General features: G+C 37.9%; 1 protein-coding gene across 1 annotated transcript; it reads right to left on the minus strand.

Moving 5' to 3' along the window:
• Positions 1-682: 682 nt before the first annotated feature.
• Positions 683-1696, minus strand: LOC131604309 (uncharacterized mitochondrial protein AtMg00810-like). The gene has a single exon (XM_058876757.1). It carries the CDS (start codon positions 1694-1696, stop codon positions 683-685), a length of 1014 nt encoding a protein of 337 aa, XP_058732740.1.
• Between the last annotated feature and the right edge of the window lie 15364 nt (positions 1697-17060).

The following is a 17060-nucleotide window of genomic DNA, read 5'->3' on the forward strand; positions in this document are numbered from 1 at the left end:
TTGAATATTATGGCATTCCTCACAATCCATAAACACCAAATGGTAGATATCCAAACAAAATTAATATTGACTCTTCGATTGGTATTCTTCACCTTATCTTGAAATGCACCAAAAGCCAAAAACTCCTCTTAGTTAATGTCTTCCGAAATGCCCAACCAAACAAAAATGTGGTTCTAAATCTCTTCCTTCACTAATGCAAATGGAAGAGCATTATTTTAAAATTTCCACTCATTATACTAAAAACGTATGTCAAGGTTGCTTAATCCAAGTCTACTTTCCATGGAAGGAAGCAAGAGTGAATGAAGATGTGTAACTGATTTCAGTTACACGATGAAGAAGATAACAGAAATGGAAGAGAGGATAAGAAAAGATTATTCTTCATTGACTTTCGAATGAGAGGTTTACACTGTATTTATACAGGATAACATAATATCAAACTATCCTATAGGAGTTGTACAAGTGTCATTCTATAATTGGACAAATAATAACTTTATCTAAGCTATATACATGAGCTATAATAATCTAATATCCCCCCTCAAGTTGGATTGTGTATGATACAAATTCCTAACTTGGCAAGCATCGGAGAAAGCGTAGGTAGATGAAGTGGCTTGGTAAAGATGTCTGCCAATTGATCAGAAGTAGAGATGGGCAGTAGATGAAGGAGCTTAGATTGAATTTTCTCTCAAATGACATGACAATCAATCTCGATATGTTTGCTTCTTTCGTGAAAGGTCGGATTATGAGCCAAAAAAATTTCAAACTTACTATCACAAAAAACTGCAGCAGGTTGTGGCAAGTGAATCTGAAAATCGTGCAAAACATACTGAAGCCACTGAAGTTCACAGGAAAAAGATGCTAATGCTATATACTCAGCCTCAGTTGATGAACATGAAACAGTATTTTGTTTCTTGGACTTCCAATACAAAAGAGATGATTCTAACATAATGCAATATCCTGTAACAGACCTACGTGTATCAGGGCATCTTGCCCAATCAGAATCAGCAAATGCAGATGCCTTTAAAGAACTAGTAGCAGGGTAAAAGATGCCTTTAGCTGGTACTGATTTGAGATATCGTATTACACGAATAGCAGCATGATAATGAGGAAGAAGAGGTTTGGATACATACTGGCTAAGATGTTGAACAGCAAATGAAATATCTGGCCTGGAATTGGTAAGATATACCAATCTTCCAATCAATCTCCTGTAGACAGAGGGATCTTCCATGGGCTGTCCATCATGAGCAGACAGTTTGGAGGATGGATCAATAAGAATGGGAGAGGGCTTGGATGCGAGTAGGCCACTATCTTCAAGGAGCTCCAAAGTGTATTTTCTTTGATTAAGAAAAATACCATTGGCGGATCTGGCTATCTCAAAACCAAGGAAGTATCTTAATTTGCCAAGGTCCTTAATTTTGAATTTGTTGTGTAGAAATTGCTTGACATGTGTGATCTCAGTCAAACAACTTCCTGCCAGCATAATGTCGTCTACATACACCAATAAGGCTGTGAATTCAGATTTGGATACTTTAATATATAGAGAATGGTCAGCTTGGGAATGAATATATCCAATAGAAATCAAAAAGGATGACAATTTAGAATACCATTGCCTGCTGGCCTGCTTAAGGTCATACAATGATTTGTGGAGTTTGCAAACCTGGGAAGAATTAGAAGCTGGTAGGCCAGGAGGGAGAGTCATATAGACTTCTTCATGGAGATCACCATGAAGAAAGGCATTGTTCACGTCCAGTTGCTCCAAATGCTAGCCTTTGATAGCTGCTAAAGCAAACAAGATCCTGACAGTAGTTAATTTGGCAACAGGAGAAAAAGTATCAAAGTAGTCCACACCTTCCAGCCGAGTATAACCTTTGGCCACCAATCTGGCCTTGTATCTCTCTATAGTGCCATCTGCTTTGTACATAACCTTGTATACCCATCTGCAACCAATAGGTGTCTTACTAGTAGGAAGATCAACCACATCCCATGTGTGATTCTCTGCTAAAGCTTGTAACTCAGCATTCATGGCATGCTTCCAACAATCAAGCTTAATGGCTTGGTTATATGTCCTAGGTTCAATGTTAGATGATATGGAGCAACATAAATGCTTGTAAGATGGAGAGCAATTATGATATGAAATGACATCAGATAAAGGATGAGATATTTTATTATCAATACAAGTTGTTTCAGAATTAGTATGGGTAGTAAGGTAGCAGTGATAATCTGCTAAATGGCTTGGAGGATGTGAGACTCTAGTAGATTGTCTCAAGGGAATAGAGGAATTGTTTGGTATAGGCTGTGTGATTGAGGTGTCCAATGGTTGGGCAGGTGAAGCAGAGCTAGGGCTGATAGGGGAAGGAGAATACTCATTGGTTCCTGGAGTATTGGATGGACCAATGGATAAAGGGGAGGTGGAGCTATCAGTGTCATGACAGGGTGTGGCAGTTAAAGGTGAAAGGTTATGAGGTTGACTATTTTGATTAGATTGAGGTGGGATGGGGCCCGGTGTGGTTGTAGATGATGAGGAATCAAGGGATACATAAATGTCTGTAGTACTTGTGGGAGTTTGGTTTAGAGGGAAATCCTCATATGTAGGTAAGTTAGAATTTTGTGTAATATCATGGGAGACTGTGTGTGGTTGAGAGAATTGAAAAGGAAAATGATGTTCATAAAAAACCACATTTCTTGACACAAATATATCATGGCTATGTAAATCATATAAAATGTATCCTTTAGTACCTTCTTTAAAGCCTAGGAAAACAAATTTTCTAGCCCTAGAATCAAACTTAGTTCTATGAGCTTGTAAGGTTGTAGCATAACTAAGACAGCGAAACACCTTTAAATGAATAATGGAAGGTGGCTCAGAATATAACAGTTTATAAGGACATTTAGACTGTAATAAAGGATACATTGCACTACTTACTACGGAGGTATGTTTCGTATACAAATCACCAAATATTGGGGGTTAAGGTGAGGGATAGCTCGAGGAAGATTAGTATGTGGAAGGAAGTGGTGAGGAATGTGAGAAAAAGGCTGGATAAATGGAAAGGGGGTATTTGTTCATTGGAGGAAGGTTTGTGTTAATTAATTGTGTTTTGAATGCAATACCGCTATATTCTTTATCTTTCTATAGGGCTCATAGAAAGGTGATTAAAGAGCTTATCAGAATTCAAAGGAAGTTCTTATGGAGGGGAGTGGAAGGGGAGAGAAGCATTAGTTGGGTAAATTGGAAAGAAGTGTGCGATTCCAAAGAAGAAGGTGAGCTCGCTATAAAAGACATTGATAGAATGAACATTTCGTTACTCATGAAGTGGAAGTGGAGGATCCTTACGGAGAATAACGCGATGTGGTAAATATGATGAAAACAAAAAGTATACGTGTTGAAATCAAAAGAACTCCAAAACAAGTATAGAAAAATATCCGAATAAAACTCCGAGAAAATAATGGCAGAAATATATCAACATGAATGATCCAAATAATTCATGCAAATCTTCACAATCTAGCTCAAAGTTGCATAAAATCCCTCAGTGTGAGAAATTAACTATTATACAAATGAAATATTTCTGCCTAAAATAAGATTCTAAAAACTTGGATCTATATTTAAAAGGTCCTATTTATAATGTTAAAATTACTATACTGAAAACTAAATTCTAAAGTTTTATTTATAAAGTTTCAACTGGATCTGGATGCCTTGAAAGTGTGTAGGAGGAAGTGGAGAAAATTTTGAAATTATTGCTATTTTTCAACTCTTTTAGGTCGAGTGGAACGTGTGTGAAGCGGCTGTCTTTTTAGGTTTCTGAAATTCATGGCGAACACCACGCTCCTGTGGCAAACTCCATGAGGACAAAATGCTGATTCTCGATTTTCCTTGTCTTTTCAAGCGGTGCCCTTGGCTGTCATGTCATGGCAAGCACGTACCATGGTGAACGTGTTAGGCCCAATAGAAACAAAAATATATTTGTTTGGCTTAAGGACTTTATAATAGAATAGTAGTGCTAATAGTAATGTTGTTAATCTATTTTCCTTTAAGGAGGCCCACGGCCCATTATAATCAAACCCTAGTAGTATTTAAACATCATTGTAAATGCTGCTGAATTCAATGAAGAAAAGTTGTTTTAATTATTGTATCCTTTAATGCATTCTAAATCTAGTAGTAGTTAGTGTAGTCTATCATTGGTGCTTTCATCCTTTGATCCTCTCACCCTCCCATGGCTCCCCCCAAACCAACCAATCCACCTAACAAAGACCTCATTGATGATGCTATTGCAGTGGCGGTGCAGACCTCACGCCAACACCTTGATCGAGCGATGCTGGAAACCCAACAGCAGCTTGATGAGCGGTTTCACATGACTCATGATGAAATGCAGCAGCTCCGTTCTCGATTGGACACTGAGTCGCAGCTGGAATCTCAACGATACGACTCCCTTGTCGCGTTAATCCATTCGTTGAACATCCAACGGGAACCGCCTTCGGCTACCGGACACTCTCACGCCCAATCCTCAGGTATCACTCATTCTATATCTCCTTCACCACATGTCACCACAGTTCCTAGTTCCATTGTCACTACCCCTGTTCATACACCTTTACCCCACACAACCTCCCACACGTTTATTCAAACCCCAAATCCTATACCCAATTAGCCTCCCTATATCACAACCGCACCACCCCCTCCCCCCTTTCCTCCTTACTCGTCTTTCGTTCACCCAAATCTCTCATTTTCAGCAACTCAACCACCCCACACTCAAATACCAACCCATATTCCTTACCAACAAATTCCCCCCTTACCAACCTTTCGCTCACCGAAACTTGAGTTGACACCTTTTGATGACACAAATCCACTTGAATGGTTATTCCAAGCTGATCAGTTCTTTGGATTTTATAATTTACCACCAGAAAATAGATTATCTATGATTTCTTTTTATATGAAATGAGATGCTTTGGGCTGGTTTAAGTGGATGCATCAAAATCACTTGTTAACAGATTGGTATTCTTTTACCAAAGCCCTCGAATTACGTTTTGGTCCTTCTACTTTTGAGAATCACCAGGCTGAACTGTTCAAATTGAAACAGGATGGGTCAGTTGTGGAATACCAAATTAAGGTTGAAAATTTGGGAAATCAAGTTGTGGGTTTACCATCGGAAGCTATTTTGAATTGTTTCATTTCTGGTTTATCTTCTGACATTCGTCATGAGTTAGCAGTTCTTAAACCGACTAACATCTCTCAAGCCATAGGCCTTGCAAAATTAATTGAGTCCAAATTAAAAGAAATCAAAACCAGGACGTCTAAACCTTTTACTAACCCCTACACCAAAACTACCAACGCCACCTCATATACTCCAACTGCCAAAGTCTCTACCACTTCCTTTGCAGCAACTAACCCTTTTCCAAAACCCAACCACACCACTCAAAATCTGCGTTTACCTATCAAACGGTTGTCTCCGATCCAATTGCAAGAACGAAGAGCTCAAGGGCTATGTTTTAATTGTGATGAGAAATTCGTTGTTGGTCATAAATGCTCTACAAACCGGTTTTTACTACTTTTAGCGGAGGATGACGCTGATGACACTAATGTGGATTGTGAACCTATTATAGAACAGCAAGAACAAAATTTGGAAGATACCTATTTTCAGCTATCCACACATGCTGTAACCGGGCAGTTCTCACCACAAACTCTAAAGTTCAAAGGGCAGATTGGTGGTCTCTTCGTCATGGTCCTCGTGGACACGGGCAGTACTCACAATATTTTACAACCAAGAATTGCCCATCATCTCAATCTTCCCACAACACCCATAACCCAATTTTCAGTAATGGTGGGTAATGGGTCTCATATTCAATGTGAAGGAATTTGTGAGGATGTTCAAATTGTCTTACAAAAGAAACCTTTCAACCTTCCTTTTTACTTACTTCCTATAGAAGAAGCAGATGTTGTTCTTGGCATGGCATGGTTGAGAACTTTGGGTCCAATCCAAGCTGACTTCTCTATACCTTCTATCACCTTTAGCCATCTAGACAAACCTATTACACTAAAAGGTGATTCATCTCAATAGCCTACACTTTCCAGTTTTCACCAACTCTGTCATCTTATTCATACCAACTCCATTTCCTCTTTTCGCTTAATGATCTGTCAGCTAATCCCTAACCCATCTTCCCAAACAAATCCTCTACAACCCCCTTGTAGCAACCTGCCCTAAAAATTAAAGATTAGAGTCGCCACCTATTCTACCAAGGCGAATAGGAAACCTCGCGCAGTTATAAAGATTCAGGGTAAGATACTATTTCAGGTCGAGGGAAGGTGTTAGGAATCCTAAACCCTTTCCTAAGGTTTGCATTGTAGAGGCAAGGTTTGTGGAAAAAAGATAAAGAAAGATGACAAACAGGGTTAAAGCAAACAATTATCATAATTAAAGGTTTATAATTTAAATCGGGAAAAATGAGATTTATGGGGGAGGGGGACTCGCCTTGTTGCCAAGTGCCTACGTACCTCCTTATGGAGGATCAGAGTCTACGTAGTTCGGGGAAGGGTTGTACGCCTTAGGATTTGAATTTTGGAGGTGTTTGAAGTTGTTTTGTGCTTTGAAAGGCATTTTGAGTTGCCTGATTGAAAAGGATGAAAATCCGTAGTTTGGTACTAGTAGTTTGAAAAGGTTTGGGAGGTATTTTAGGATTGGGCATACAACCCTGATTTTAATTTGTTACCATTAGTTACAATAATCAATAGGTTTGATTACCACGGATAACGGATTGAAGGGAGGATTTCTAACCACTATAATCGATAGATTCGATTACCACGAATAGCAAATGTGTGTATTTTAAATAATTAATTTAATCGTTACCCCTCACAATCAATAGATTTGATTACGAATAATAACGAATTTTTAGTAAAGGGAATGCTAATCATCGTAACCAATAAGATGGTTAAAACCCTTTAGCACAATAAGTTTTATTTTAATTTAATTAAATGGTTGAATAATTGATTATGAATTATTACCTATCGCGACCAATAGGTTTAGTCGAAACGAATAATTAATTAATTTCTCAACACTTTGGCCAAATGGCCAGTGGGATTGGGCAAATACTAATATGTAGATACACTTTCTAGGGTTCTTTGTGATTTTTAATAATCACGATTAAATTAATCAAAACGAATTAATCGAAATAATAAGCGGGAAAATAATCCTAAATAATTATATCCCTAATCCTAATTTATATTCTAACCTTAATTGACAAATTAGTTAAATTAAACATGATTAATCAATATTTAACCTAAATATTTCAACAATAAAATAAATAAATAAAATGTAAAACCTGGCATTTATCCTGTACAGTGCGCTCTTGAGGGTGCATGGTGTGGTGATGCGTCCAGGTGCAAGGTGTAACACCCTGGATTTCCGCTTACCCTGCAGGGCTTTCGGCCTACCAAGCATGTCACCAGCTTAATCAATAATCCCCCCTAGGTCCGCTTACCGGCTGCCCAGGAAATATTGTTTTTGCCTCCCGCAGGAATCGAACCACGTACCTAGGGGTTAAGTACGTATTCATAGCAATTCCTGCTACCAATTGACCATATCATGTAACACCCGAGTCCGAAGAAGGCAAGGGGTGGTTGCACCGCATGGAACACCTGAGGCCGAATAGGGCTAGGGTGGTCGCCACATCGGCGCATGGAACACTTGAGGCCGAATAGGGCTAGGGTGGTCGCCACATCGGAATGAGAGGGATCCTAAAGCCGTGCAGGTATGGAACTGCATGGTCAAAAGAAAGCTTATAAGGATTGATAGGTACTACCTATGCCAACAAGATGCATCTTCTTTTCGGTAGCCCGTTCCATAAGAACTTCATAGTTAAGCGTGCTTGACTTGGAGTAGTATTGGGATGGGTGACCTTCTGGGAAGTTTCCCGGAAAGCGTGTGAGTGAGGTCAAAACATGCTGAAAAGACCCGTGTTGGTTTGTGGGGTCAGTCGATCATCCCGAAAGCAGTCTGGGGCGTTACAGTTGGTATCAGAGCCAGACCTCTCCCAGTACGATGTGGTTCGAGGACGAACCATGCGGAAGCTGGTGGGCATGTAACACCCGAGTCCGAAGAAGGCAAGGGGTGGTTGCACCGCTTGGAACACCTGAGGCCGAATAGGGCTAGGGTGGTCGCCACATCGGCGCATGGAACACTTGAGGCCGAATAGGGCTAGGGTGGTCGCCATATCGGAATGAGAGGGATCCTAAAGCCGTGCAGGTATGGAACTGCATGGTCAAAAGAAAGCTTATAAGGATTGATAGGTACTACCTATGCCAACAAGATGCATCTTCTTTTCGGTAGCCCGTTCCATAAGAACTTCATAGTTAAGTGTGCTTGACTTGGAGTAGTATTGGGATGGGTGACCTTCTGGGAAGTTTCCCAGAAAGCGTGTGAGTGAGGTCAAAACATGCTGAAAAGACCCGTGTTGGTTTGTGGGGTCAGTCGATCATCCCGAAAGCAGTCTGGGGCGTTACACAAGGGATCTTGAAGTGAGGGAGATCTGAGGGTGGAGATTGAGAGGGCACATGAGGAGATTTATAGGACGGGCGCATTGGATCCTGTGAGAACGTTTTTTGCAAAAAATTGTGTTGTCTCCGTGGGGATTCGAACCTAGATCCTTGGCTTTACTCCAAAACGCGCTCTCTCTCCATCCGGCCAAACTGCAATTCATGCTTAATAAACAATTGTTAATTAAAATAAACGAAACACTAAACATTTAAAATTTCAAAAGGGAATTGACGCGCCCAACTTCGTCTTCTTCCCTTGAATCTGGTTTCTCCTTTGCTACGGTTCAACCGCGATTTTGCTAAGAACTATTTCATAGCCAATTCCTGTAAAACCAAGACTCACGACACACATGAAAGAAATCCCCTATAAAACCATGGTTCAATCTAAAATTGCCCTCCAAACACGATTGAGGCATTAGTTTTGAACAATTTAGCTTGTGTCAAGAACCCCCAACATGCAGCTTAAAAAACCTAGCCATGGTGGATTCTTGATCTTGCCACGAAACTCTAATTAAACGGTCCAGGAACGTTGTATAGGTTCTTACGGTCATGAATGTACAATCAAAACATGTTTATAATTAGTATATGACCAAAATCGAATTTGAGAAAAAAATGTGCAAACCGTGACTATATGATGACGATTCTGAACGCCTCAATGCTTTGTAATGATTTTGAACGCTTCAGAGATGTCCAAGGAGTATGTTTGGAACCTCAGAAAGCTCTGGTTCTTTCTCTAACCCCGAATTCGTCCTTCCCATACTCTTGATATTTTATCCATTCGGTTAGGGTTTAGGAGGCCAAAAAAAACCTCTCCTTGCATCTGAATACGTTTGGATACTTATAAGGAGTGTATTAGGTCAACATATTTGCATCAAATCTTCATAAATTGCATGATTGGAATTTGATTTGGAAGTGATATAGAAACTTCCAAATTTGGTTCAAATATCCTCCATATCTCTCTAATCCTTTCTTGTTGCGAATTTGACTAAAGATTGTAGTGTTTTAATAATTATATTTGATTGAGAATCAACACTAAACCAAATCCCTCATATTTCTTTTGATTATTTTGATTTTAATAGCATTTTAAATGAATAAAAATTTACTAAAAATATAATAAAAGTCAAATAATCGTGGGACCGAGTTTGGAGCTTCTTAGTAACCTAATAATCAAGTTTGGATCATAACAAGATAGACCCGTTTGCAAAAATATCCAATTTGAACCACTTTTGCTTCACATTTTTCATTCAAAATTGGCCAACTTTGCCAAGGCATATCTCCCTCAATTTTTAAGATATGAGAGAGTTCTATGACTTTTTGGAAACCTCAAGATGTCCTCTACAAGCTACTTTGGAACATATTTTTCATTTGGAGCTTTTATCTCGATTATATCCTCTTTGACAAAAAACTGCTTTTGAAGGATGCTTGAAAAGGACCTGTAATCTTTTGCATTATATCTCTCAAATGAATCATTTCTAGCCTTGGCTTGTGAGGCACAAAGTTGTAGAGAATTCAATTTCCTTCCAAATAAGCTTTGAGTGGGGGATTTTTGATGTTCCATGTGAAAGTTATGGCCAGTCAAAGTTGAGTTGACTTTCTCCTAAAGAAACCCTAATTTGAACCTTTTTGCATTTGTTCATTTCTGAGTTTCTATTGATAGATCATGATACACCTTTGATCAAATGATGGATATAACCTCACATACTTGATGCTAACCAAAAATCTTGAAGTTTGACTGTACTTTAACTATAATTGACTTTTAGGTCAACATAGTCGATTATTGATCATCTGAGCCTTTGAATGGGGAAGCCTTGGGATTGAAGTTTGATAATTGACATGGATATACTTTGATATATTTGAGTTACCTTGAGATCCATTCGAGGTCTTGAATATTCACAATCCTTTGATAAAGTGAAAACCCTAGTTTTTGAGATCTTTGATTAGGAGAGAGTGACCTGAATAAAGCCTTTGCAACTTGAGCCATTGAAGATGCATAAAGGAACCTTTGATTGAATATAAGAGGGCAAATTTTGGGGTATGACAGCTGCCACTGTTCAATCTTCTTAAACCTGAAGAGTCAGATAGGCACGTCTTCCTATCGTGATCTAAAGGTAGAAGGTGATTGAACACTGAGAATACCCTAAAATTTGCATTTGTCGGGAATGATTTTCTGCGGGAAATGGGCTTAGAGATGCCATCTGAGGTAAATACCCCTCTTTTTCTTGGATGAGAAGCAGATACTTTTGGAAGGGACCCCTGTGTTTTGGTTGTAACACGACCTAAAAAGGCAACTTGAATTTTATGCAATGTTATGATGCATGCGATGTGTGATGCAGTGAGCTTCTCAAAATAAATGAGTGCAATGTATGTATATGCGTTATGTATGAATGAGGTATGTTAATTGAATGATGCATGATTGTTAGTTATGTTAGTTGAAGTTAGTAACCTTTGAAAAAAAATAGAACCTTGTTTGTTATTGATGAACTTTTGAAGGAGATCACTGCCGAGGGACTAATGTGATAAACCCGTTTGAAGAACTGTTTGAGAAACAGGGAAAATAAATCCCTATTTGCGAGGAGACGTAACTCTATATCACTGCCAAGGGACTAACGTGATACGAATTAGCGAGAAGATTTGGAAGGATATCACTTCCAAGGGACTAACGTGATATGACATAACTTATTGCACTCAGGGACTAACGCAATAAGTCATGGTTGGGATTGAAATTAAAATTGAAATTGAAATGAGTCTTGGTACTAACGTACCAAAGAACTCGGTTCCATATCATCGCTAAAGGACTAACGTGATAAGACGTAACGCAAAGGTCACGATTTAGATTGAAATTGAAATTGAAATGAGTCTCGGTTACTAACGTACCAAAGAACTCGGTGCCGTATCATCGCTAAAGGACTAACGTGATAAGACGTAACGCAAAGGTCACGATTTGGATTGAAATTGAAATGAGTCTCGGTTACTAACGTACCAAAGAACTCGGTGCCATAACATCGCTAAAAGACTAATGTGATAAGACGTAACGCAAAGGTCACGATTTGGATTGAGATTGAAATTGAAACGAGTCTCGGTTACTAACGTACCAAAGAACTCGGTGCCATATCATCGCTAAAAGACTAACGTGATAAGACGTAACGCAAAAGTCACGATTTGGATTGAAATTGAAATTGAAATTGAAATAGGATTGGAATAGGATTTGAAATGGGATTTGAATAGGGTTGGAATAGGATTGGAAATAGGATTGAAATAGGATTGGAATAGGATTGGAAATAGGATTATGTCTTAGAAAAGATTGGATAAATATCTCAAGAAGGCTACCTAGAAAGGCATGATACGCCTTAAACAAGACTGACCTAGATAGGCTGAGATGTGTCTTTAAACAAGATTCACCTGGAGAGGCTTTTAGAAAGGATATGGAATGTCTTAAACAAGATTAACCTAAAGGAGTTCCTGAAAAGGATATGAAAACGCCTTAAACAAGATTACCTAGACAGGTTATGATATGTTTTAAACAAAACTACCTAAAAAGGTTTCCAGAATGGATGTGAACATTTGTCTTAAAAAAGACTACCTTAAAAAGGTTCTTAGCAAAGGACGCAATTTTTTATAAAGAAGACTACCTAAAAAGGTTCTGAGCGAAGGATGAGGAATGTCTTAAAGAAGACTGCCTGGAAAGGCTGAAGGATATGTCTTAAAAAGACTACCTAAAAAGGTTCTTGGAAAGGACAATGAAATGTCTTTGAAAAGACTACTTGGAAAGGTTCGTAGAATATCTTAAAGAAGACTACCTAAAGAGGTTCCTGAAAAGGATGACAAATTGTCTTAAAGAAGACTACCTGAAAAGGTACTTATAAAAAGAATGTCTTGAAGAAGACTACCTGAAAAGGTACTTAGAAGAAGAATGACTTGAAGAAGACTACCTGAAAAGATACTTAGAAAAAGACTGTCTTGAAGAAGACTACCTGAAAAGGTACTTAAAAAAAGAATGTCTTGAAGAAGACTACCTAAAAAGGTTTTTGGGAATGACGATGATTGTCTTAAAGAAGACTACCTAGAAAGGTTCTTAGAAAAAGAATGTCTTGAAGAAGACTACCTGAAAAGTTACTTAGAAAAAGAATGTCTTGAAAAAGACTACCTAAAATGGTTCTTGGAAATGACGATGATTGTCTTAAAGAAGACTACCTAGAAAAGTTCTTAGAAAGGATCGTGAGATTTGTCTTAAAGAATACTACCTAAAAAGGTATGGTGTAATGTATCAACCAATGTATGTAATGCATGGTTTATATGTATTTGCAGGATGCTCCAATGCTAGGTTGTTGATAACCAAAGCGTATATAATTTGCTAATGTTGTAAGGTTGTTGGATGCTAGCGCGATTTCCCAATACTTGTTTTTTGAACTTCGAAGATCGTAGTTAGGAGAAAGATTGATTCGAGGTTGTAAAGTGTGAAGAGGCCTTTTCCTTTTGTTGTGCGTCTTATGGATTTGATATCCATTGCCCCAATATTTTCGTGGAAAAAGATGCTTATGAGGGAAGTGCCCCAGGAAATAACCTTGTCATATGCTTCGGCGCTTAGATTGGAAGGTATGCCCCTGACTTGCCTGATATGGAGGGTTATCCATGGTTTTCTATCCATTTTAAATTTATCCCATGCTTGACATGCCCCTGATTGAGATTTCTTCGAGATGTGACCCAAGTCCATTGAACCTAAGGAAGAATGCCCCTAGTTAATAGGATGTTTGGTTGTATGCCCCTGTTTAGGAAAACCCTCTGGACGTGGTTTCCCCATTCAAGAGTCTTTATCAGAAATGATCGCCTTTGTGATAAGTGTATATTCGTGGGTGGCGTTGTACCCTTTGAGAAGTAACTCTAACGTGATGCGAATGCAAGTTTTGAAATTGAAGGAGTGGATGATTAGAAATGGATGCTTGAAGAAGCGCAGTGGTTAGAAATAGTTTTAACAGACCTAGGAGTCAGTATAACAAAATCCTGCTTAATATGCTTTCGTAGTTAACCTTGCCTCAATTAGGACTTTTGAATGTTGTAACTTGGCTTGGTTCAAGGTTTAGGAAACAACGGATATAAGGCTCAAAATTTATTTAACCCACCCATTTCTCCTTGATGTTCTCCAAGTCATAAACATTCGCTTAATCCAATGAACGTGCTTTGTTTGTAAGAGAATTGTTTTGGTTCTGATGTTGAGCAGCAGCCTTAGTAGGGATCAAGAATTAATGAAAAAGTGGTGAAGATCAAAGCATTGATGTGAATGTTGCGAAGATCCAAGCATTGATGTGAAGCTTTGATGATTTAGCAGTCACATGATTATCCTTTGTATTTCGTATTTTGTTTTGTTTTTATCCCTTATTTTTGCATGAACCAATTCCTTTGCATTTGATCCATCGGGATACCCTAAATTTTGCCTAAGTCATTTGGTTTTGTTTTCATGGAATTTTCCGTTTTGACTTAGCGGGCGCTTTCTTCTTCTTTTTTTGAATATTCCTTTGGAAATATTGATCCTTGGGTATTGAATGTTGTGACTGCCATGTTGACTCTGATTTGTAAGCTTCGATTTTGATACATCCTCGATCTTGGGTGATATGTTGAGGAAGAAGATATTGTGAATGTTACCTTAATTGCTTCCTCAATCTTGGATTAACGCGAGGAAGAAGATATGCTTGAACCTTACTTGGATCCTTACTCGGATTGATTGATTCTCTTGACAACCAAAGTACGCCATTAAATTAATCGAAATCTACCCTGCCCCTGGTTGAAATCAAGGTTTATTTGAAAAGTAGAAACAAAATCCAACTCCTGGTTCGAGGGGGTAACGAGGGATTAACATCCTTATATCTCCACTATTTCGGAATTGTGAAAATTAATGTACCTGCACTTTGATCCAAGTAATGTTGTGTGATTTAGTTCGTGATACATGTGCGTCTCTTTGACTTCGAAATACTTGTATTGATCTAACAAAATAAAAACATATATTTAGATCAATCTCACAGAAATAATTATATATATATATATAAATATACACGAATATTTAGAACGATCTCACTTACAAATAAATCATTTCCTTCATAGGCATATAATTGGTCCAATCACCATCTACCGAATTCAGATAATACAAAACTTCTTTTACAGGATCCATAGCAACTAACAACCAGTTACGTCTATACATTAAAACAAAAGTTTATACGAAAATTTTCTACGCAAAAGAAACAAAGATTAGATGAACCAAGAATGAAAAACTAACCATATTGGTTGAGTATTATAAGCCCAAAGATACAAGCTTTCTGTATTGTCGGTGGCCATGAATCTCTCGACTAAGTGTTGTCTAACTGAAGCCGGTTCCCTATCAATTGTCGCTCCGCTGACATGGGAGGAAGACACGAAGTGGAATCTATTTGACAATTCAGTCCCGCGCATCATTTTGTCATACAACAACCTTAAATAAAAACATAATAAACATTAGACTATTTTCATCGAAATGTATAAATAAATTGCTCAACTAATTAAGCTAAACAAAACCAACTAATTAAGGCACAAAACAGTATAACGCATTTCTGTCAAAACACAAATCAATCAAAGAATTGAATCTATTACCACATGTTTGAGGGGTACAAACCCCACAACTAGTTACTTTGGCGAGAAAGAACAATTAATTACCTGTATAGAAGTAAGCAACTTCTAGACCCATACAATGTAAGATTCTTGAAAACGATCAAACTTTCACTCTTCACAAGTAACCCCTATAGCAAATTCACAAAGTGGAATAGATGAAATCAGATTTTTGATGACATGGTGTCTATGTCGCGTTGTGTTTTGGGTTCTGCTGTGTCTCGGAGTTCGGGTTTCATATGCATCAACCCAATGAATTCAACTTCTACATGCAACTTTATGCTGAACAAATTTAATTATATAAAGGTCTCCTTTGAAAATTGTGAGTAATTAAGTAAAAAGGCAGAATAGATTGCTTGGTAATTTAGCAAGATGAGTGATGTATGAATATTCAATCTTGTTAACAAAGGAATATAAAAAGAATTGCATATATATTGAGCTAGCTTCTCCCTTTCAAAATGCTTGTCTAAGACAACAAGTCCTCTATATGTTTGGTGAAAAGTCTTGTTCATTTTCTGTTAAATATAAGCAAACCTTGGACCATTTACCCACCGCTTAAAAAAAAACAGAATTGTTGTAAGTGAAGTGGACGCCAAGAAAAGAAAGTTCCAATCTTGATACCATATATTATGCCAATTGTCTCCTTTCTCTCTTTCTAGTACTTACTTAATTCTACTTATAACCAACCTAACTTAACTATCTCATTCTCCAATATTAATAAACATGAATAAGAAGCTTTCAAGAAACACAAAGATAGACACAAGAGCACCACTTAGTTCTGTAAAAGAGGCGGTTTTGTCACTAAATTGAACCACAAGGCCAAAACATGAATAACTGTTCAGATATTAACAACATTATATCTAAGGTAACAACACAGTATATAGAGAGATTGAATACCTGAAGAAATTCTACAAGTCTTCAAAAGCGTCAGTGGAATCAAACACCAAACTAAGCTGCTGGAAAAAATTCTACAAATCTTTAACCGAGCTTGAGTAAAGCAAGCTTCAAAGAACAAAATGAAATCAATTAAGCTAATGGAAGAAAACCAAAATCAAAAGAATATGAAAAAAAAACAAAATTTAAGAGACAATCGAACAGAACAATCGAAATACCTTGATACTTTGACAAAAAATATCGCGAAAACCTGAGATTTTTGAACTTGCACAAAACTAAATAGAGCAATCGTTAATGAGAGAGTGTGGGAGAGAAATCACGAGTAACGAATCAGATTTTGTGATGGAAATGGGGGAAGAAATCGAAGAGAATCAGAGATGAATTGGGGATTAGGTTTAGGGGTAAAAACATTCTGAGACTCATTAACGCGTTTTGTTAGTTTTGTTTTAAAATTAAATTTTAATTTTAATTAGGCTACGCCAACGCTTTTAAAAGCGCTTTCTTAGGTAACATATACCAGCGCTTTATTTCCCAAAAGCGCTTTCGTAGCCAACCCCTATAGCAGCGCTTTTAAAAGAGCTTTCATATTCTCCCCTATAGCAACGCTTTTATAAAGATCTTTCTTAAGGTAGCCTTATACAGCGCTTTTCAAAAGCGCTTTCGTAGGATTCCCTATAGCAGCGCTTTTTTCCCTTGTTTTTTAGTTTTGTTTTTAGCGAGACCTATAGCAGCGCTTTTGCCTAAAAGCGCTTTCATAGATGTGCTGCTAAAAGCCAAATTTGGCGTAGTGCCTTGAGTGTCCTTAACCAACTTAACCTTGAATAGAGAACCATTTATGTTGTCTCTGACCTTGCCCTCTATGAGCTTAGTTTTTTTGGTTTTAACAAGGATTCTTGCAACATCCAACTTAGAGCCTTATCTCGTAGCATTATTTGAGCATAAAATTTTTCCCAAAGTTTGAACAATTCGGAACATCGTCGCTATTTGCCATTAAGGCCACTGTCGCTTTTTCCATTAAGGCCAC

This window comes from Vicia villosa, linkage group LG5 (assembly GCF_029867415.1).
Source record: "Vicia villosa cultivar HV-30 ecotype Madison, WI linkage group LG5, Vvil1.0, whole genome shotgun sequence".
Taxonomy (NCBI): domain Eukaryota; kingdom Viridiplantae; phylum Streptophyta; class Magnoliopsida; order Fabales; family Fabaceae; genus Vicia; species Vicia villosa.

Excerpts from the sequence above, each read along its gene's own strand:
- LOC131604309 (XM_058876757.1), bottom strand. The coding sequence starts at position 1,696 with ATGACTCTCCCTCCTGGCCTACCAGCTTCTAATTCTTCCCAGGTTTGC.